The sequence below is a fragment of the Ascaphus truei genome, chromosome 2, assembly GCF_040206685.1.
Source record: "Ascaphus truei isolate aAscTru1 chromosome 2, aAscTru1.hap1, whole genome shotgun sequence".
NCBI classification, from domain to species: domain Eukaryota; kingdom Metazoa; phylum Chordata; class Amphibia; order Anura; family Ascaphidae; genus Ascaphus; species Ascaphus truei.
The window spans coordinates 365,544,717-365,569,231 of NC_134484.1; the positions used below are offsets into that span (position 1 = coordinate 365,544,717).

General features: G+C 42.6%; 1 protein-coding gene across 6 annotated transcripts in view; it reads right to left on the reverse strand.

Annotated features, from left to right (window-relative positions):
* Window positions 1-24,515, reverse strand: part of NEK10 (NIMA related kinase 10) — a 380,936-nt gene that overhangs the window by 204,107 nt on the left and 152,314 nt on the right. For all 6 annotated transcript variants that reach the window (XM_075586980.1, XM_075586978.1, XM_075586979.1 and 3 more), the window contains 2 exons: window positions 21,243-21,364; window positions 4,670-4,772 (listed from right to left, as the gene is read on the reverse strand). In XM_075586980.1, the coding sequence (XP_075443095.1) occupies window positions 4,670-4,772; window positions 21,243-21,364 (225 nt within the window). The remainder of the gene's footprint in view (window positions 1-4,669; window positions 4,773-21,242; window positions 21,365-24,515) is intronic.

A 24,515-nucleotide genomic window follows, 5' to 3' on the forward strand; every position in this document is an offset into this window, starting at 1 on the left:
TACATAATTCCCTGTGTGTTATCACGGAGCATATAAGCACTAGTCTAGTCCTCTTAAAATCGTACTTTGAGGATACCTTTATGTCCACGTATCCTTCATTATGCCATTAGTGTCTCTGAATTATGCCGTATTTTTGATGAACCTCAAAAAACTTTTTTGTATGAACCTCAATAGTCTCCTTTTTGGCCAGTGTATATAACAGTCAATCTAGAAATGACGAATTACCACCACCTTTGTAATTATAAACCAAGTAGCTACTGAATGAGTGTAAACGGCGGTTCATTTTTTGAATAACCCTTAACAACCGACATTAGGGTTAACATTGTGCCCTCTCGCTTGAATTATAGTCACAACCTATGTGTATTTGGCTTTTACCCTCAATACTCTATTGCTAACTATTTGAATCAAGAATAACATTTGCCAAGTGACATCTCATAACACCCAATAAGGGTTCAATTGCGATTTATATCTGTTAGAACCTGTGAAACATAATTCATGATACGAATACAGTTAGGTTTCCCCATGTTTAAGTATTACCTATGCTTATTGTACATTCATTTATTCCAAACCCCCACTCCCTAGTGCAATCTAGGCCGATTGATTTATTGATCAATTAAGCCGTTTTATTAACATTGAAAGGTGTATAAATAGCCACCAATAGAATACAAACCATACTCCTGACGAAGCCGAGAACAGTTCCTGGTAGCTGGGCGAAACGCGTAGAGTTTACCAGTGGACCAATTTTGGTCGTGGAGGCGATCCGTAGAATCAGCTCTGAAGCCGTGACGTCACATCTTGCAGACGGGCGCTCAGAAGGAAGCTCCGGTCCAGGACACAGAGCCACGGAAGCCAGCAGACTGATCTGAGGGAGGCGGTGAGCTGTTTCGGGACATCTTCCATTCACTATATGTGATACATGCTTTTATTCTATTTGCAAATTGTAAGTGCGCATTTTATACTGTGTTTTTTATACATAAAGTTTTCATACTGATCGCACTATGTAGTTCTCTCCCTCTCTCCATATACACACACTGCGGACGGAGAATCATTAGGGGGTTCAGCTCACAGACATCTTCAAGGGTGGCAACCCAATTTGCCAACTGCTGTTATTATATCTTTGCTCCTGTGAGTAGATCAGCTATACGAGCCAAGACATTGCCTGTATACCCATACTATATAATACGTCTGCACTTATATATATTTTATTCTCTTATTCCCCCACATGCTCCCCCTGGATGTTTTGAGATTTCCCCATTGTCGCCCAGCACACAGCATTTCCACTGCAGCAAGGGATTCTGGGAAATGACATGCAAATGAGCACACAGTGCCACCTTTTGTCTCAAGCTCGTATTACACAAGCAAATCCTCAAGCCAATGCATACTGTTTTAACACAGCTTTTAGACAGAGGCTGGGATGAGATGAGATGAGATGCAAAGCCAGTAAACCCACTCACAGACATGTTTCAACCTTGATGAGTATCATCAGTGTGAGGTTGGTTGCTGGCTAAGCTGGTTTGAGACTAGACTAGGTATTCACCACAATTATTAAGGTTATGGTGGGTAAAAAAATTGACAAAAACCCTCCACAGTAAAGCATATAGCAACTGTAAATATTACTGTATGGTCATTTGCATGTCTTAGACAGGTCTGCAACCCTGTCTTTCCCCATTATCGCCCATCACACAGCCTTTCCACTGCAGCAAGGGATTCTGGGAAATGACATGCAAATGAGCACACAGTGCCACCTTTTGTCTCAAGCTCATATTACACAAGCAAATCCTCAAGCCAATGCATACTGTTTTAACACACACACGCACACACACACACATATATATATGTGTTCAGATCATTAGTACGTGTCCCTAGAGGGGGACAAACCAGGGGGTCCTGCCTACTGCACCTGCTCCTACGCGTTTCGGCCAAGAGCCTTCTACTGGGAGTGGGGACCCTCTAGGGACACGTACTAATGATCTGAACTTTTGCTCTATGCTCCTTCCATGATCCTGCTGTGTGCCTACACCGGTGATGTATGACTATTAGCTTTTGGCAAAGTGTTGTGTCTTTTATCCTTGGTCTTATCATATTACCCTGCATTGTGTCACTTGAGACTTTCCCATATATGTTATTGGGAATATATGCTTTGATTTTGTGTGATTAGATCTTGGTTACCATCACTTTTGCTTGCACTCCTGCCTGCATTTATTACTCATCTTGTTAGGTACACTAGAGCGATGCTCTGTCTGATTTGGATATTACTGATGGAGGATATATGCTTTGTTCTGTACGCAGAGGGGATCCATGCCTTGTTTTAATCACTCTTTGCTTTCTTTTATCCTTGTTCTGTGACAGTTGTTTAATAAAGATATCAAGTATTTTGTACTTTGAACTGGTATACTAGAGTGCTTTTGTTTGGGGCTTTTTTCCTCTCCTACTATATTATTGGCCCTCCTAGCAACACCGATTTATCACTGCATATTGATTCAATAGTCGGTATTTAGTTACCTTGATACTTCTTGCGGATGCGAGGTCCGCTCTTTCTCTTATCATATATATATATATATATATATAGTCAGATAAGGCAGTTGGCACTCCAATAGGTGCTGTTAAGCCACAGGTGCACGTCCCATATAGAGAATGTAGTTATACGTTACCGTTCCAAGGATAGGTAAACAAGAGACAGCACTCAATGTTGAAGATCAAAGTGTATTAGTGAAAACAAAAATACATCCAGAAACCCAACGTTTCGGTCCTACAGAATGGGACCTTCCTCAGGCATAGGGACCTTTTTTCCTCTCCTACTATATTATTGGCCCTCCTAGCAACACCGATTTATCACTGCATATTGATTCAATAGTCGGTATTTAGTTACCTTGATACTTCTTGCGGATGCGAGGTCCGCTCTTTCTCTTATCATATATATATATATATATATATATATATATATATATGTTGTGTGATTGTAGTCATGACTTAAACATTTCAAGAAGCATACTGTATGAAACAATAAGAGAATTATCACCAACATCAAACTTCAGAGCAATTTACAATGAAGACAAATCTTTGCTTTTGTAAGTATCACAAGCAAAGCAGCAATGATATACAAAGAACAGCAGTGCCATGCAGTGGTAAGATAAAAGGTTGGTATTTGTGAACTGTAATATTGTACAGTATGCTGCAATTCTAATAATTTAAAAGCACATATTGCTTCTCCAAGTGTTCTCACAATTTAGTGTTTTAAAAAGATTACTGGTTGTAAAATATTTTATGGCGTTCAGTAATGAAGATGATTACTCCAATTTACACATCTATAATGAAAATAAAGTTGATGAGAGCTTTCACCATGATGTTAATAAAAATGTTTTTTTTCTCTCTAACTGGGAACAAGTGTGTTTTCCCTGTCCATGACAGCACTGGCAAATCTCTTATTTCTACTACTTAGTAAAAAAATTGTAATCCCCTTTTCCATGAAAACTGGTGATTTGGAAATGAGTGTGTGTCTCAACATCATATTCCACTGACATCTCAATTATAATTTAGCAATTCCCTGAATTAATTTATGCCCCACAAAAATGTCAATAAGAAAAAGGGTAGTAAAAACATTGGCATATATTGGATGGAACTGAACATTTAATCTCATAATCTGTTGGTTGCAATCATACAATGAAATGCAATTGACTGGCTGGCTGGCTGGCTACAATACTGTACACATAACAATGTTATGTTCTCTTTCCTGTTCTTTTTTTCTAAGCATATTAAAGTTCTAAACATTTGAAAAAATATAATAGAGAGCTGCCATGCTGCTTCTTTAGTGAAGATAAAGGAAGTTCCAGGTATAATAGACATCAATGTAATATCACATAACTTTCAAATCTTCATAGGAGTACAGAAAGATACAATGTTACTAAATTATCTAGCAGCATAAATAGTTCTTACGCTGTTGATACATCTCTTCTAAAAAAATCAGTGTGAAATTAAGAATGTACAGTATATTAAAATCACAATCTTTTACACAACCCCTCAAGCTTTGATCAAATAGTCATTATCAGTTAGATAGCAGAGACATGTACAACATTAAACATGACAGCATACATAGAACAACCATGAAGCTCAATACTTGGTAAAAATGTACTTTAATTAATGTAATTGTTTCCTTGATTTTTAGGCCTTTCTTAATATATTAAACACGGAGACTTCTTAATTTACATAAACACATTCAGATTACAGTTTTTCTTAAATGGGATGCAGCTTTCCTTTAAGGATGCATGGCTTGATTGGCAGGTATACTCATATTCCTCTTGGTTCTTGAAAATGCCCACTTACATTATCCATCAATATAGTCATACATTATCCATCAGTACAGTATAATAACTAAACGAAGAGTAGAGTATCTCATCCGCATGAGGATATTCCAAGTTCTCACATATTTTTAGGGGTCAGCTATTTGGGGAAAAAACTGGACAACCCTAACCATGTTTATTCGGTCTCTGTTCTCCAAGTCGATGAAATTGTATATGATTATAAGTGTGAAGCCAAACTGAGCTGCACATTGTAGCATATTTGTTTTCTATTAGAGAATGATATATTTACCTTTTATGTTACTTATCAGCTTGGACTGTAATCAAACAGCACAATCAAAATTGAAATAATAGTTTACAATGCAAATACTTACTGACAGTCACTTTATCTCTTTCTCCCAACATGATATTATTAGGCGATAAGTCTCTGTGGACAATCCTTTTCTCCTTGTGCAAATACCGTAGAGCTAAACACAGCTGGAAAAAAAGGGAAGGCTTTTTATTGGTGAAAGGTCCCTTTGTTACATATTAAACATAGAAGAATTAGGATTATTGCCTGTCCTAACTATAGAAGAATTGTTCCAGCAAGTGGTCCTGATGTCAGAAGCTTGGTGTGGGACAGAGTGAAAGAGGCCTGCAGCTGGGGGAGAGCGGGGCATGACGGAAACTACAGGACAAGCAGCCGGGCCTCCCGCAGCCACAGGGCCCGGCCTGAGACTATCCCCAAGGTAAATCTGTATTTTTTATATGTATTTGGGGGGTGTATTTTTATATGAATTGGGGTGTATTCTCAATATGTATCAGGGGGGTGTAATTTTAATAAGTATTGGGAGAGTGTATTTTTAATATGTATTGGGTGTATTTTAATATTTATTGGGGGTGTATTTTTATATGTGTGGGGGATGGTGTATTTTCATATGTATGGGGGTTGTGGTGTATTTTTATATGTATTGGGGGGTTATATGTATTTGATTTGTTTTTTTTGGTATGTATTTGGGGAGGTTTGTATTTCAATAGGCAGTAATTGTTTATAGTAGTAATACCAGGTGATTGTAGACACTGATTGGAAGTGGTAACACCCTTATGGCAGCTCCCATTGGCAGAGGAATTGTCTGTCTTGCTATTTAAGAGCAGCTATGGGAGTGGATAGTCATACCTCCTGAAGAAGCGTCATAAGACGTGAAACGCATAGAGGTGATGTAATCACGCAGCGGAGAACGGCCGTGACGACGGGAGCTCGAGAGACTGCAGTGGTTCCTTCCCTTACCTTGCATGAAGTGTGGTCCCTGTTTACACTCAATGTAAGTTGTGGTAACATCTGACCATATCCCAGGACTTTTTTTAAACATCATTAGACCTATGGGCTTTGATTTAGGGTAGTACTCTGCAACTGTGAGAGTGTGGGTTCATGTGAACCCTTATTTTATGTAATGTTTTGTAGCATGTAATTTTTAAGGCTACTATAAAGGTTATTATCTTTATTAATTGCGCTTTCTTTTTGTTTTCATTTATTTAGGTAGGTGGTTTTTTTGGTGTATATTTTGTGGGGTGAATTGTGTGAGGGGAGGGGGGATTGAGTGAGAGTGGGGTAACTAACAGAGGGTGGGGGCAAGTGAGAGAAGGTGAGGGAGGGAGTGAGTGAGGAAAAGAGTAAGAGTGTGAGAAATACATGCGAGGGGGGATTGAGTGAGAGTTGAGTAGTTGATGGAGGTGAGAGGGGGTGAGTGAGGGAGAGTGAGACAGAGGGGGGAGAAATACATGGGAAGAGGGGGGAAATAGCGGGGGCTCAGGAGGTTTGAAATGGGGGGGAGGGGGCTTGCGAGAATGTCGACACAGGGGGGAGGTCAGACATAACTCTAGTCCTGGGCCCGGGGAAATCTGTCTGTGGCCCCGAAGGTGAGTAGGCTTCCTTGAAAAGGTGAGTTTCTAGGGAGTTTTTAAATATCCAGAAGCTGGGGGAGAATCTGATGGTACATGTAGGGAATTCCAGAGAGAGAGGGCAGCATGAGAGAAGTCTTGTAGGTGGGATTGAGAAGAGGTAGTAAGGTGGGGGGAAAGGTTGATGTCGAGGGCTGAACAGGCATTTTGGTGTGCATTTGTGAATGAGGGCTGAGATGTAAGGGGGTGGTGTTGTTGAGACCTTTGCAAGTCATTACTAGGGTTTACAATTTAATTGGAGGGATATACATAGTGGAGCAGTAGAAGTTGAGCAGTGAGAGAAGTAGATGAGTCTAGCAGCAGTATTTTGGGTGAATTGGAATTGGGAGAGTTGGACAAGGGAAATGCTAACTAAGAGAATGTTTTCATAATCAAGGCAGAACATAATGAGTGAGTGGATTAGGATTTTAGTTGCATCATGAGTGAGAAAATGGCTTATTTTGGCGATATTTCGGAGTTAGAGACAGCAGGACTTTGTGAGGGCTTGTGGTATTATTGACAGTGAAGGAGAGAGGTGTAGCAGTAGCAGTGGAAGGGGAAAAGAATACAAATTCTATTTTGGACATGTTAAGCTTCAGGTAGCAGTTGGAAACATGGGACAGGAAAGAGGGGGAAAGGTCAGGGGAGGAGAGTTAAATTTGGGTGTCATCGGCATAAAGATGATACTGAAAGGCAAAAGATTGTATTAGTTCACCAAGAGAAGAGGTGTAGAGTGAGAAGAGCAGAAGGTCAAGGACAAAGCCTTGTGGGACTACAGAACAACAGAAAGAGGGAGTAAAGAGGAGAAGACACCAGATAAGGAAACACTGAAGGTGCGGTTAAAAAGGTAGAACATGAGCCAGGAGAAGGCTGCTTCATGGAGGTCAATGGATTGGAGAATGTTTAGGAGAAGGGGGTGATCACCAGTGTCAAAGGCAGCAGAGAGATCAAGGAGAATTAGTATGGAGAAATGACCCTTAGATTTAGCTGTTTGTAGATTATTGGTCACTTTTGCTAGTGCTGTTTCGGTGGTGTGTAGAGGACGAAAACCAGATTGTAAAGAGTAAAGCAGGGAGTTGGAGGAGAAAAAGGTAGTGAGGTCATTGTTTACAAGTTTCTAAAGTAGCTTGTAGGCAAAAGGGAGAAGCGAGATAGGGCGGTAGTTAGAGGGGGTGGATTTAAGGCGTATTATCATGGGGTCAAAAGAGATATATCCTGTGGAAAGGAATATCGTGCAGAAAAGAGAGAAGTGACGAGATGACTTGGATATACAAGTTTAAACTTAATTATATATTATTAAGACAAAAGTTCAACAAAGAGAGATAAAGGTAAATACCGGTGCACCTTCCCCCCCTCTCATCCCCCCCCATTCCTTGTTATTACTATGTCTGTGTTGAGTTATGCAAAGATATATATATATATATCCCCCCGCTGTAATTACCTGCCCGGGGCTCTCCTCTCTCCCCTTGTCCTCCTCCGCACCTGCGTCGCCATAATGTGATGCAACCCCCCCCGAGTGACGCGCTATCAACACAACTAGCGCACATCCCTCTCGGGAGCTCCCCCTTGATTGGCTGGCAGCCTGCAGTGTCCTGAGGGGGTGAGCAGCGCTGCTAGTGGTGTTGATAGCGAGGCACTCGGGGGGGGGGGTTGCATCACATTATGGCGACGCAGGTGGAAGGTGATAGTGCTGCTGCCTTTGCTGCGGAGGAGGACAAGGGGGGAGAGGAGAGCCCCGGGCAGGTAATTACATTGGGGGCCCGGGGGAGATAAAATCCTCATTACCTATCTCATGTGCAACATCCCTTGTCCCCTGTGAGTGTTTGAGTGTGTGTGAGTATGTGTGAGTGGGTGTATGCGTGTTTGAGTGTGTGTATGAGTGAATACAGTGAATACAGACACCCAGTCAGTCACCCACCCAGTCAGGCAGTCACCCACATATCCACCCAGTCAGTCAGTCACCCATCCTCCCAGTCAGTCAGTCACCCACCCAAGTGTCAGTCAGTCACCGTCACCCACCCAGGTGTCAATCACAGTCACACACCCAATTGTCAGTCTGTCACCCACCCAATTGTCAGTCTGTCACCCACCCCCTCTTTCACCCACCCACTCTTTCACCCACCCCCTCTGTCACCCACACACTCTCTCTGTCACACCCACACATTCTCTCTCTCTGTGTCACACCCACACTCTCTCTCTGTCACACCCACACTCTCTCTAACACCCACACACTCTCTCTCACACCCACACTCTCTCTCTCACACCCACACTCTCTCTCTCTCACACCCACACTCTTTCTCTGTCACTCTCTCCCTCTCTCTCTCTCTCTCTGTCACCCACACACTCTCTCTCTCTCTGGATCTGGAAATCTTATGTACCCTATATATCTAAACTGCCCTATAACTACACCAAAATAACCTATACTGCTTTCTTCCAGATCTGACTTTTGAGCTTCACACGGGAGACATCGGAATCCCCCCTAACCCGGAAGACAGGTATGGAACCCCTCCAACATATAACATTGCGGGAATGAGGGTACCTGGACATTGAGGGACTGCGGATCAGGTAAAATCCCAGGCGGGATTGCTGCTTTAGATATTGTGAAGCGGGGGCGTCCAGACACTGGTTAAGAGGTTCAGGAAACTAGTCATTCACATGTGGCTTTTTTTCTATATCCGACATTTATACGCACACACACAGACACACACACGTAATTATGTAACAAGGACTAATTGTAGTAAAGTATAAATGTAATACAATAAATAAACTGTTATGTCAAAAACAAATGTTATTAGTTCTTACTAGGAATTTATTCAATTTCTTTTTTAAAAATCGGGGCTAGGAGCGGGGCTAGGTTGCGAGTAGATTTTTTGGTTCGGCGAGTAGATTATTGGGTGATTTGTCGACCACTGTATGTATATGTATATATATATATATATATAAAACAAGGGCAGTTGGAACACTGTAAACTATTGATCCACTGATGCTTATCCCATATGCACACATGAAATAAATATTTACCAGATGTTGGTCTGGGAAACAGAGACAGCACACAGCCAGGTAAGTACAAAAAAACTGTATTCATATAAGAAGTACATGGCACTACATCCAACGTTTCGGTCAGCAGAATGTGACCTTCCTCAGCGACGAGCCTGAGGAAGGTCACATTCTGCTGACCGAATATGAATACAGTTTTTTTGTACTTACCTGGCTGTGTGCTGTCTCTGTTTCCCGGACCAACATCTGGTAAATATTTATATATTTATTTTATATATATATATATATATATATATATATATATATATATATATATATATATATATACAGTGGTTGACAAATCACCAAAAAATCTACTCGCCACACAAAAAAATCTACTCGCCACCTAGTACCAAACGTGTGCTGCTTGGGCCAATATTTACTCGCCCAGGGGTTAAATCCACTCGCCCGGGGCGAGCAAATGTATAGGTTTGTCGAACACTGTATATATATATATATACAGTGCTTGACAAATCACCCAAAAATCTACTCGCCGAACCAAAAAATCTACTCGCCTCCTAGCCCCGCCCCCAGCCCCACTTTAAAAAAAAAGAAATTGAACTAATAAGTAAGAACTAATAGCAAAATTCGTTTTTGACTTAAGTTTATTTATTGTATTACATTTATAATTTACTACAATTAGTCCTTGTTATGTGTGTATGAGTGTGTGAGTGGGTAAACGTTGGATCTAGAAAAAAAAGCCACATGTGAATGACTAGTTTTCTGCACCCCTTAACCAGTGTCTGGATGCTCCCACTTCACAATATCTAAAGCAGCAATCCCACCTGGGATCTTACCTGATCCGCAGTCCCTCAATGTCCCCTCATTCCCACTATGTTATATATTGGAGGGGAGGTGTTCCCTACCCGACTTCTGGGTTAGGGGGGATTCCGATGTCTCCCATGTTAAGCTTGAGAGTCAGATCTGGAGGAAAGCAGTATAGGTTATTTCGGTGTAGGTATAGGGCAGTAAAGATATATAGGGTAAATAAGATATCCAGATCCAGAGTGTGAGACAGAGTGTGAGAGTGTGTGACAGAGAGAGAGAGAGGGTGACAGAGATGGTGACAGAGAGAGTGACTGTAAGGAATCGGGGAACACGTCCTTTGTGACGTGTTCCCTCCTTACCTGTCTCTGCACAGACCACCGTGCTGGTACCAATGCATGTGCGCACCCCCACTCTGCTTACAGAGCGCACGTGCAGCTCTTCTAGCGATGCCACGGAGCTTAGCTCCCGCCCTGCCCTTGCCCCCACAAATCTGCTCTGCGCATTATCTGGCCCGATCACGCGCTGCATGATGACATAATGTCTCTGCGTATTGACGTTTCCTGACGCGTTTCATCTCACACAGGCGACTTTCTCAAAGGCCAATCACGCGCGGAGCAGACTTGTGGCTATACACAATAGGAGGTTCTACTGAGGCTCCACACGGATCTCTTGCGGACATTCAATTGTGTTTTTCGGCTCTCCAGTGTACCGTTGCTCTTCTATACTGTGAAGTAAGGCTCTGGCTGTGGATCACAGATGCGAGAAACCTGGATGGCGGTGATAAATATTCACATATGCATATATATATTTTACTTACCCTATGTGAGTGATATTCTTCCCCCTCCCTTCCATTTTCCCATCAATAAATGTACTTTTTTACGCTATGTAGCGTACGCTCTCTTCTCTTTTTCCTCTAGGTCTTTAATTCGATTTGGTTAACCCTCCTGAGAGCTGCCGGAGACCCCCTTACCGAAATTAATTATCCAACACCTGATGGACTTTACTAAAGGACTGGTTCTTATATCTTCCCTATATATTATTCACTTAATACTGTTTGTGTGTTATAATCATTAGCTGTGTATAGTATATGCATTAATCACTTTTTTTCACAGAACTATTGTACACTTTTATGTTTGTATTTTCTTCCCTTAATTAATAATTTTCACCACTTTTTATTTTATTAATTCACATTATTAGTGTGGCGCTACTATATATGTTTACATATATATACATATATATATATGTATATATATAGCCAATAAAGAATATCACTTGTGAGCACATTCACATCTTAGACAGGTCTGCAACCCTGCCTTTCATTCATTATCACCTAGCATTATAAAAATACAAATATAGAAATGTAACCCGGCGCGTGTATACATAAATTAAGTGAATACCAATATAATTTATAGTCCATAAAAGGATATGAGTGACTGATGTGAGTAAAATCCTTTTCTTCCAAACTTGAGTGGTTAACAGATGGGAGATAGACTCAAATCTCAAAGCACATAGAGAAAGCGTTCCTCTTCACAGTAAAATGCTGTCTAGAAGTAGGTAGGCAGCATACAGTGGAGAGAAACTATATATGGAGTCTTCCAAGTCCAGAGAACTTCAGGTGTAACACGAACCCCACGTGGTATCCCCAAATCCGGTGGACATAAGAACCTCCTTCTCAGGAAAAGATGTCTCCTGAACTTGTCCCAGGACTCCTGTATCTTGATCTCCAACAAGGGATGAAGAGAGACAGAAGATTGCGCAATATATAAAAACATTAATGACGCCTCCAGAACTAAAACAGAATAATACAAAGGAACGTGAGTTTAAAATCAAATTAGAAGTGCCCGACCCGGCACACCCATCAGCAATGCTCAGTCACTGTTAGTCCTTGCCGGTATCGCGTGTACCTCGCGTTGTTCCGGCGCGACCGTGATAACGTCACCGTCTCCGTTCCTGACTGTCAGTCAGATGAGTGTCCAGGGAAGCATCTCCTTAGGCTCCTCCCTACGCATTTCGTGACGGGGAACGTCACTTCGTCAGGGGGTTGTGGAGCCTCAGCAATCCCGTGTGTTTTTATAAGCCCATGTTAACCCATTAAATGATGGGGTCAAATGACGAATAACAATTGCAAGGTGAATCTACTGATCCTTATTATTGGCACCAGTGGGGTTAAGTAGACACCTCTGAGGTGAGCAAAAGGTTCAATTAGGAACACAATGTATATAACATAAATAAAAAATTATTTAAAAATTATTAAAACGGAAACCTGAATTGCGAGTAGATTATTGGGTGATTTGTCGACCACTGTATGTATATATATATATATATATATATATATATATATATATATATATATATATATATATATATATATATATATATATATATAAAACAAGGGCAGTTGGCACATTGTAAACTATTGATCCACTGATGCTTATCCCATATGCACACACGAAATAAATATTTACCAGATGTTGGTCTGGGAAACAGAGACAGCACACAGCCAGGTAAGTACAAAAAAACTGTATTCATATAAGAAGTACATGGCACTACATCCAACGTTTCGGTCAGCAGAATGTGACCTTCCTCAGCGACGTGCCTGAGGAAGGTCACATTCTGCTGACCGAATATGAATACAGTTTTTTTGTACTTACCTGGCTGTGTGCTGTCTCTGATTCCCGGACCAACATCTGGTAAATATTTATATATTTATTTTATATATATATATATATATATATATATATAGTGCTTGACAAATCACCCAAAAATCTACTCGCCGAACCAAAAGATCTACTCGCCTCCTAACCCCGCTCCCAGCCCCACTTTAAAAAAAAAGAAATTGAACTAATAAGTAAGAACTAATAGCAAAATTCGTTTTTGACTTAAGTTTATTTATTGTATTACATTTATAATTTACTACAATTAGTCCTTGTTATGTGTGTGTGAGTGTGAGTGTGTGAGTGGGTAAACGTTGGATCTAGAAAAAAAAGCCACATGTGAATGACTAGTTTCCTGCTTCTCAGGAAAAGATGTCTCCTGAACTTGTCCCAGGACTCCTGTATCTTGATCTCCAACAAGGGATGAAGAGAGACAGAAGATTGCGCAATATATAAAAACTTTAATGACGCCTCCAGAACTAAAACAGAATAATACAAAGGAACGTGAGTTTAAAATCAAATTAGAAGTGCCCGACCCGGCACACCCATCAGCAATGCTCAGTCACTGTTAGTCCTTGCCGGTATCGCGTGTACCTCGCGTTGTTCCGGCGCGACCGTGACAACGTCACCGTCTCCGTTCCTGACTGTCAGTCAGATGAGTGTCCAGGGCAGCATCTCCTTAGGCTCCTCCCTACGCATTTCGTGACGGGGAACGTCACTTCGTCAGGGGATTGTGGAGCCTCAGCAATCCCGTGTGTTTTTTATAAGCCCATGTTAACCCATTAAATGATGGGGTCAAATGACGAATAACAATTGCAAGGTGAATCTACTGATCCTTATTTTTGGCACCAGTGGGGTTAAGTAGACACCTCTGAGGTGAGCAAAAGGTTCAATTAGGAACACAATGTATATAACATAAATAAAAAATTATTAAAAAATTATTAAAACGGAAACCTGAATTGAACATAAATTGAACATCAGAGGAAAAAGAAACAGCAATTATATTGAACAGCCCAAAACTTGAAATAACAATTATCACCTAGCTGCCCCAAGAAACATCTGGGATCTGGTCCAACTATGTGGCTAAAAGACCTTAAAGGTTATTTTCCTTGTAAGAAATGTATTGGTTGTAGCTTTGGATCTAGATGTAAAGAGTTCAAAACTAATGTCACCGGTAAAAGTTATGACATTCGAACATTTATTAATTGTAAATCAAATTTTTGTGTTTACCTTTTAGAATGCCCCTGTAAGTTACAGTATGTGAGTAGAACGGGGAGACCTCTGAAGAGAAGATTTGCAGAACATGTGTACAACATCAAAAATGGTCTGGAGACACATAGTGTATCCAACCATTTTAAGATCCATCATAATATGTCACCTGAGGGACTTACCTGTATTGGCATCGATTGCCCCAAGGTTGGTGTTAGAGGGGGAGATAGATTACAGAGGGTCTCTCAACAAGAGACCTTCTGGATCTACACTTTAAAGACCCTCTCCCCTAAGGGGCTTAACATAGATTTCGATCTAGCATCTTTTCTTTAGAGACTCCCTGTTCTGCTCACATAAATATGCTTTTATCTGCTGTTCAATATAAATGCTGTTTCTTTTTCCTCTGATGTTCAATTTATGTTCAATTCAGGTTTCCGTTTTAATAATTTTTTAATAATTTTTTATTTATGTTATATACATTGTGTTCCTAATTGAACCTTTTGCTCACCTCAGAGGTGTCTACTTAACCCCACAGGTGCCATAATAAGGATCAGTAGATTCACCTTGCAATTGTTATTCCTCATGTGACCCCATCATTTAATGGGTTAACATGGGCTTATAAAAAACACACGGGATTGCTGAGGCTCCACATACCCCTGACGAAGTGACATTCCCTGTCACGAAACGCGTAGGGAGGAGCCTAAGGAGAAGCTGCCCTGGACACTCATCTGACTGGCAGTCAGGAACGGAGACGGTGACGTTATCACGGTCGCGCCGGAACAACGCGAGGTACACGCGATACCGGCAAGGACTAACAGTGACTGAGCATTGCTGATGGGTGTGCCGGGTCGGGCACTTCTAATTTGATTTTAAACTCACGTTCCTTTGTATTATTCTGTTTTAGTTCTGGAGGCGTCATTAAAGTTTTTATATATTGCGCAATCTTCTGTCTCTCTTCATCCCTTGTTGGAGATCAAGATACAGGAGTCCTGGGACAAGTTCAGGAGACATCTTTTCCTGAGAAGGAGGTTCTTCTTATGTCCACTGGATTTGGGGATACCATGTGGGGTTCGTGTTACACCTGAAGTTCTCTGGACTTGGAAGACTCCATATACTGCTGCGGCCGAGTTTATTCGAGCATTTGCCCGTTCTCGGCTGCAGCAGTAACCTGGCGCGTGCCGGAGGGTGCCGGGCGCGCGCCGAAGCAGCGGAGGAGCGCCCTCCGATCGGGGCTTTCTCCCTCCCGCTGCCGGGTCCGCCGGGTCCCCCAGAACCCCCTGCTGCCGTCCCCCACATCGCGGGACACCAGGGCTCCCTCGGGGAGCCCTGGACGCGCGTGCAGGGGGCGCAGGCACCCGATGACGCGTGACCGCGCATCAGTGATGCGCGGCACGCTGAGGGAGTGCGGCTAGCATGCCGGGGCATCCCCCGGCTTGCGGTGCTAGCCGTGCTTCAATAAAACGTGTCGCCGGTGTACAGTTTCTCTCCACTGTATGCTGCCTACCTACTTCTAGACAGCATTTTACTGTGAAGAGGAACGCTTTCTCTATGTGCTTTGAGATTTGTGTCTATCTCCCATCTGTTAACCACTCAAGTTTGGAAGAAAAGGATTTTACTCACATCAGTCACTCATATCCTTTCATGGACTATAAATTATATTGGTTATTCACTTAATTTATGTATACACGCGCCGGGTTACATTTCTATATTTGTATTTTTATATTGTTTTTTGGGTATTTTGAGATTAATTCCTAGTAGATTACCAGGCTGCTTAATTTGTGCATTGCACTGTTTAACTTTAAGACCTAGCGCTTGTTTAAGTATTTTTGTATTGCCATTATCACCTAGCATACTGCACTGCAGCAAGGGATTCTGGGAAATAGCATCCAAATGAGCACACAATGTGTCACCTTTTGCCTGGAATATCCATTCACATGGAGCCCATTTAAGCAAATGCATCGCCGTTCACACAGCTTTTAAGCACAGCATGGGCCTAGCAATGCAAGTCAAACCACTCACAGACATGTTTCAACCTTGATGGGTATCATCAATGTGAGGTTGGTTAATACTTGTTTTGCAATATTTCTAGGCTGGGTAGGTTTCCCATATACATTTTAAGTTATGGTGGATGAAAAAGGCGACAAAAAACCCTCCACCGTTAGCATATAGCCAATAAAGAATATCACTTGTGAGCAAATTCACATGTCATAGACAGGTCTGCAACCCTGCCTTTCAACCATTATCATCTAGCATACAGTGCTCCTACTGCATCAAGTGATTCTGGGAAATTACATGCAAATGAGCACACAATATGTCACTTTTTGCTTGGAATATCCATTCATTCACATGGAGCTACGACATGTGAATGTGCTCACAAGTGATATGCTTTATTGGCTATATGATAACGGTGGAGGTTTTTTGCTGCCTTTTTCACCCACCATAACTTAAAACACAATATATATATATCCACATTGGTGGGAATAGTATATTAGAAAACACAGCAATTATTTTACAAAGTTGACTGTAATAGTAATGTTTTAGTAGAAATGAGAGGTGGTTAATAAAGGAACATGTACAAATACTGAATGTGAACTGTCGAAAATATGTTGTAACCAAAGAAAATGGAAAAATTGAAAAAAAATGTTAGAACAAGAGGGGGCAGATGAGTCAAGTAAGGGTTTCTTGAAAATGGGGGTGAGAACTGCATGTTTGAAAGACAATGGGAATACGCCAGAGGCGAGAGAGAGGTTTAAAATGTGAGTTAGTGTGCCAGAGAGTGTGGGGAGAAGAATTAAAGGAATAGGAACAAGAGAGCAGGATGTAGGGCAAGATGATGAGAAGAACGTGGAGACCTCATCCTAAGTCTCAGGTAGAGATGGGTGAATTTGTCTTGCAAATTTGAATCCACCTCGGTTCCTTTGATCTGCAGATCAGTCTCCAAAAGAGCGATCCACAACTTCTGATTTTTTTTCTTTCAAGGGCAAAGAACAATCTGTGAGAGTGAGTGAGTGAGTGAGTGAGTTGGGCTTTCGCTGAATTGGTTCCTTTCTAATTTAATTAGCAGTCGCCAGTTGTATATACTGTATACAGTTAGGTCCGGAAATAATTGGACACGGATACAATTTTCATCATTTTGGCTGTGTACGCCACCACAATGGATTTGAAATGAACCAACAGAGATGCAATAGAAGTGCAGACTTTCAGCTTTAATTCAAGGGGTTGAACAAAAATATCGTATGAAATGTTTAGGAATTGCAACCATTTTCATACACAGTCCCCTTATTTCAGGGGCTCAAGTGTAATTGGACAAATTAAAACAATCATAAATAAAATGTTCATTTTTAATACTTTGTCGAGAATCCTTTGCAGGCAATGACTGCTTGAAGTCTGGAACGCATGGACATCACCAAACGCTGGGTTTCCTCCTTTGTGATGCTTTGCCAGGGCTTTACTACAGCTGTCTTCAGTTGTTGTTTGTTCGTGGGTCTTTCTGCCTTAAGTTTCGTCTTCTGCAAGTGAAATGCATGCTTGATCAGGTTGAGATCAGGTGATTGACTCGGCCATTGCAGAATATTCCACTTCTTTGCCTTAAAAAACTCCTGGGTTGCTCTTGCAGTATGTTTTGGGTCATTGTCCAATCAACTTTCCTGAATTTGGCTGAATCAGAGCAGACAATATATCCCTATACACTTCAGAATTCATCCGGCTGTTCTGTCTTCTGTCACATCATCAATAAACACTAGTGACCCTGTGCCACTGGAAGCCATGCATGCCCATGCCATCACACTGCCTCCACCGTGTTTTACAGATGATGTGGTATGCTTCGGATCATGAGCCGTTCCAAGCCTTCTCCATATTTTTTCCCCCCATCATTCTGGTACAGGTTGATCTTAGTTTCATCTGTCCAAAGAATGCTGTTCCAGAACTTGGCTGGCTTTTTTAGATATTGTTTGGCAAAGTCTAATCTGGCCTTTCTATTCTTGAGGCTTATGAATGGTTTGCACCTTGTGGTGAACCCTCTGTATTTGCTCTCGCGAAATCTTCTCTTTATGGTAGACTTGGATAATGATATGCCTACCTCCTGGAGAGTGTTCTTCACTTGGCAGGATGTTGTGAAGGGGTTATTCTTTACCATGGAAAGGATCCTATTATCATCTACCACTGTTGTCTTCCGTGGACATCCAGGCCTTTTTGTGTTGCAGAGCTCACCAGTGCGTTCTTTTTTTCTCAGAATGTACCAAACTGTTGATTTGGCCACTCCTAATGTTCCTTCTATCTCTCTGATGGATTTTCCTTTTTTTTGCAGCCTAAGGATGCCCTGTTTCACTTGCATTGAGAGCTCCTTTGACCGCATGTTGTGGGTTCACAGCAACAGCTTCCAAATGCGAATGCTGCATCTGGAATCAACTCCAGACCTTTTACCTGCTTATTTGATGATGAAATAACGAAGGAATAGTCCACACCTGTCCATGAAACAGCTTTTGAGTCAATTGTCCAATTACTTTTGGTCCCTTGAAAAAGAGGGGGCTACATATTAAAGAGATGTAATTCCAAAACCCTTCCTCTAATTAGGATATGAATAACCTCAAATTAAAGCTGATAGACTGCACCTTAAGCCCATATTCATTATTTAACTGTAACTTGAATTTATTTTGGCAAACAGCCGAAATAACAAAACTTGTATCAGTGTCCAATTATTTCCGGACCTAACTGTATACACATATAACATAATACAAATGTATTACTGACAGGTATGGGTAATGAAGGGCTTGACCTTTATTAAAAGCAGAAACATATACCCCTACCATCAAACCTCCCCCCCCCTTAAGCAGAGAGCTTTAGGTTAGCGACCCAAATGGGTTGATCCCCAAGCATGATGCCTGAAGGTCGGAGCCTAGCCGGCCCTGGTTCGACCTGCCGGGAAAGTCCATCGGTATTGTTGTGCTCACTCCTTCTTGTGATGTACGGTGAAGTCATACTCCTGTAAGGCCAGAGTCCACCGCAACAGCTTGGCATTATTCCCAGAGATTCACTGCATCCAGGTCAGGGGATTATGGTCGTAATGAACATAAAATGGCGGCCATACACATATGGTTGGAGTTTCTGGAGAGCCCATACTATGTTAGTCACGTCGATCAGGAGTTTGGCGAGGGCACTGTAGTGTGGTTCAAAATTGCGGTAATACCCGGCAGTCCCCAGAAATGCTATCACCTGTTTCTTGGTCTTTAGGAAACAGCCACCCCACAATGGCTTCCACCTTGGTGGGCTCAGGCTTGAGATGCCCTGTGCCTGAGGTATACAACCTTTCTTCTCCATGCTCCGCTTCACCTCCACAGACACTCGATATGCTGACTTACAGGGGGGGCTTTGATCACCAGTGTTGACCAGATGATCAGTGAGGTGAATCCATCCTGGCTTGTCCATGAACAGACTCCCATACCTTCCTAACAAATCTCGCACCTGCTTCCGTTGGGAAGCCGCGAGCTGGACCCGATCATGTCTACCGCCACCCACTGGAAGGGTTCCCCAATCACTAGTAGTGGCCTCAGGAGGGCCTTCGCCCTATCGCCTGGTCACCCCAATCGCTGGCAGGTATTACAGGTGCGGCAGAATGCCGATGCCTCCTGCGATACCCTTGCCCAGTAGAAACTCTGACTCTCATACGGGTAACCCCCCAATGACTCACTAGCGGGAAAGCATGCATAGGGTGAGCTACACATACAGCATGAGGATTTACCAAGCTGTTGGTGGACAAATTGGAGAATCTCTGGCCAAGATTAGGTTCTTCCTTCTCTGGACATTACTATCTTCCCCTGTGGACGGCCGTCGACGGTAGACTACCAGTGAAAGAGGGAGTGCTGTCCTTTCTCCATTGCCTAGCCCAGGGTGGTTCCACTGCTTGTTACCTCAGCCTGTTTGTGAGTGTATTACTTTTTTTTATTGATTAATGTTATAAAGCAACCTGCACTATTTTTGTGTCCTCTATTTTTCATATATGGGAATCTCCTCTCCCTTTTCCTCCCTACTTATACATCTGGTTCTGACGGATATCGCCACGAGAGTATTTACACGAGGTGCTTACTCTACACAACCGCACAGACATTATCTCTCACGGAATATGTGAGTGAGCAATTTATCCTTTAATCAATTTAATTCATTTTGAAAACATTTTTGCACTATATGTGTGTTTTTTTCTTAATTTTTATATACACCTGGTTATGTGTGCACTCCTGATTTTCGTTTCCTGCCATAGTTACAGGAACTTGGATTGAGTCCACTTCCGGAGCTGTACCAATTCAGAGGACTGTATAAATGTATTACTTCTCTTTCGATTGTGTGTTCTCTTGGTTTGATCTAAAACGGTATTAGCACTTGATTTTTTTTGTTTTCAGCACTGGTTGGAGGATAATTTTTTATCAGTGAAGAGAAGTAGGTTTTCTTGGCAAGGAAGACGGCAGTGTTATAGGAGGAAAGCATATATTTGTAGTGGCGTTAGTCTGCATTTTAGTGGTATCTCCTCCAGAAACCTTCTGCAGTGCTTGAGCACTTTGTCAATGCAATGAAAAGCATCTACTGTAGTTGCTACAAAGTGTCCCTTTATATTTTTGACATATGCGCCCTATATTTGCAGTGGGAGAGGGAAGCAAAGTGAAGACAAGCAGTGTCCACACCAGAGGCGGAAGTAGGGGGGAGGTGAGCAGGGCAGCTGCCCCAGATGCAGTAGATTAGTAAGCAGAGAATGGAGTGGGAGTGAAAGAGAATAGAGGAGGAGGGGGGAGAGAGAATGGGGGAGAAGGGATGGAGTGAGAGAGAATGGAGGAGAGGGTAAGAGAATGGGCGGTAGGAATGGGGGACAGAGAGAATGGGGCAGGAAGGGGGAAAAGGGTGTGTGTGGTTATTTAAAATATATTGTTGGGGGGGGGGGAGCTGTTGGTGGAACTTGCCCCAGGCACAAAAATACCTAGTTCCTCTAGTCCACACTAATACTTTTTAGAGTATTGCAATAATTAAAACAAAATTGGGGGGAAGTAGATTTAAATACAATAAGTATAAGTACTTTGACATCCCTGTGAATAATTGGTGGTCCAGGAAGTTGTTACTATGTTACAGAACAAAACAAGGTTGAAAATGAAAGCTCACAGTATTGTGAAAAAGTAAATTTGTACATTCTTTCTTGAGATGAAAAAGTGTCACCTTATCCAAGTACAATACTTTAACCACAATAAGAGTCCCAAACTTCATTATTTTACCTTAAGATATAAGCCAGTGAAAATACACTACAAAATGATCCTAGCTTTGGTTAAATGTAAACTGTAAATTAACATAATTTAAACAAGCAACTGAGCTTAGTCAACTTTTTCACCTGTATAAATACATTCCATATTCGTTCTTCAGTAAACTGTTGTTTCTTCTCTTTCAGAGAGTTAAAGTGCTCACCAAGCGGTGCTCCTTCAATCAGCTCCATAACAATATATAGTTTGTCATCTATAGAAACCAAAGCACAGAAAATATAAAACGTAAGCTTGGCAATTCTTCTGTATATTCAGTTAACAATTATATTTCTCAGAATTTGAGATATGGGTTCTTCAGAGTTTCTCAAAATATTATTTCCTTAAAGTAAAATAAAATGCATTTATGGGTGAAGCAACCAACCATATTATTTAAAAGTCTGTATAAATCTGGCACTATGGTGAATATTTAGTAAGCAGTGGTTTGCCGTAAGACAACCTCTAGGTGTTGTAAGATGGAATGAATGGGCTATAAAGTGTCTTGTGGCATAGCATCACTCAGTAAATATACAGTAGATTGTTACTGAAATTATTCTAGCATTTTAAAGGACAATTAGATAGATGAGACCGCTTACACCATGTATGTCCTATGGTATATACAGAGATTCAAGCAGGTGCTTGGGGAAATAATATAGCTATTTTTACAGAGTTGATCTAAGAAAGATCAGAAAGATTCCCCATATCTCTAGCACTCAATGCTGGATAATAGTAGACAGACAACAGTGGTCTAAAAGATAATTGCTGTAAATCGGTCTAAGGACCCAGGAGGACCAGGAAGATCAAAATAAAAATAATAAAGTTTTATTTCCTAATCACAATAGAAAATTAATGTAAAGGTTTAAAAACATATATGTAGCGATACAATTCCCAAAATTAATTTGCCTATAGAGAGGCTGTTCAAGGTAAGTACACCTCTATGGGTTTAATGATATGCAGCCTATTCTATGTTGACATCGAAATACACTATAATAGTTTCCTCTCAGGAATAGCGGTCTACCTAGGATACAATGTATCTGTGTAGAAAGGTATGAGAGGTTATTACGGTATCAAGTGTATTAATGGTATATCCCCGAATGAATATCTCGATATACATATACCATCCTATGCACAGAGTCCACTGTTACAATATGTCCGCAAATTAAATTGGTCGCAAAATACATATGTCCCATAATCATCTAAACAGACTTGATAATATCTCAAGGTGACCAAATTCAAAATTAGCATTGCATGTCCAAATAAAACCACTCGCCAATCAATTAAAGAAATAAAATCACTAGGCATTTAATAAAATAATTAAAACCTCTATGCAATAAATTACATGTAGCCAGGTCCCCCAGGCTTACCCTTATCTCCGTATGCTGGGAAAATAAGTAAGGTTGCAGTGCGTGCAGAGAGTGCTTCGGTACATCGGAGGCTCCGCAGTGACCCAAGCGAGTAGGGCACCGCCATGTTTGGTGTTCGCGCATGCGCGGTGAGCCCGTGGAGGTGGTGAGGGAGCAGAGGTCGTGCATGCGCAGTAGGGGTTTTGAGAGCCCGCGAAACAGGAGCTACTCCTATAGGGTGGAGCGCACGGGACTACGAGTCCCAGGAGCCTTAGCGAGACCAGGTGACGCCAGGGAGCCTACAGGGTGGGTGGATTCGCGGAAGGAAGGGTTAGGAGGTTGCGCAGGGGAGCACGTTGGGAGAGCTGATCAGGAGGAGGAAGGAGAAGGAGTTCTGCGTGTAGGGCGGCCAGTAGCCCCTACACTAGGCCATATACCCACGGCCCAGTTAGGCCCTGAGTCACCGTGAGTGAAGCGGACATAGGGACAGGCCATAAGATAGGAACCAGCCCCTTTAGTACCAGTAGGAGAGTGTTACACCCAGAGACTGTCGCGTTACCATACCGGAGGTTTGGTCTCAGACCTTGCCCAGCACAGCAGTCGCCAACCGGGTGGGATCGCCCCGGAAAGGTATTCCTGGAGTGTCTTCATCGTCGGATCCTTTGTGAAGTTCCTTTGCAGGCCCGAGCGCTGGAGCGCTCGGCAGGTAACCTCAATAAGTGCACCAACTCTAAGATCAGAACATAGTGGCTGCGCACACACACACATACCCTACGTTGGAGGTGGGGGGACTGTGGTGTGGGAAACTGGACACGGTGTGGTACACGGTGAAGGGGTTGCGTCCTGTGAGACGCAGTAGTATAGTGTCTCCTATACGGAGGGACACCTGTTTGATGATATGCAAGGTTATGGTTGCCATTAGTAAAGTCATTGGTTATTTTATATGCTGTGTGTATTGTATTACATTATTGTCCTGTGAGGAACAACTTCCACTCTGCTGGGAGCCATCACAGGTGGAGGCGCTGCACTTGGTAAAGGGTTATTTGGTATTCATATGTATTGTCCCAGGCTCTCCATGGCGGAGGCTTAGGCCCTGCGAGCCAACAGGTTGAACAGCATTGGTAGCGCACTGTATTTAATAGGAAACAGGGCTACATTTGGAGGCGCTGCTGAGATCAGACCTGGGGTGCCCCGATCCGAAATTCACACAGCCTCCGTTCCAGAATGACTCTCCCCTCACGTCAGAGCGTGCGCGAATGGGCGCGGCAAATGCAAACACCCGCCCGCCGCGTGGTGGCCGTGAGTCAAGTTCCTATGGCCTTGCCCTTAGAGACATTACAAACGGCCCTAAGACAACTACCAGGATTCTCCAAAGCCCGCCTGGTGGATGTCCTCATAGACCAAGACGCCAAGTGGAACACGCTGCTAGTTGACTGTCGCAGAGACTTAGTGGTCCTGGAACCCTCCGTTCCCCAATACCTACAGCTCCCCAATTCCCCACCTGGCGGAAGCCCCTTTGTCTACCCACTCAGGGACATACCCACCGACGTGCTCGGCGAAAACTGTCATACTCCTGCCTCTGCCAATTACCCGGCCAGTGACGTGGGTAGTTGTCGGTCAGGATTCAGTTACCCGGGGTCCAGTGCGTCCGAAGAAGCTGGACCTGCCCAAGTATCCGATCATCCAGGGGACCAATGCCGACATTGTGCAGGCCGTTATCCGGGCCTACTTGCAAGAGACGAATGAATTGCCTATGTCCAGTCTTCAACTGCAGCTTATTCAGGTGGGCAGGGACCCCCCGACCTCGGTCCCCGAGAGCTACGGACTGTTGTTCTGCGGCAGAGCCGGGCTAACGGAAATTCCGCCGGGAGCGGTACAGAGAATGCCGGCATGGTGCTCCTATGCAAAGCGTGAAGACACCGAGCATCTCTTCTCATTGGAAAGCACTCCTGAAGAAGATGCCCGGAGAGGACACGAATAGTACCTGAGTATCGGAACTGGGCCGCTGCCCTTCCTGGGCCGCAT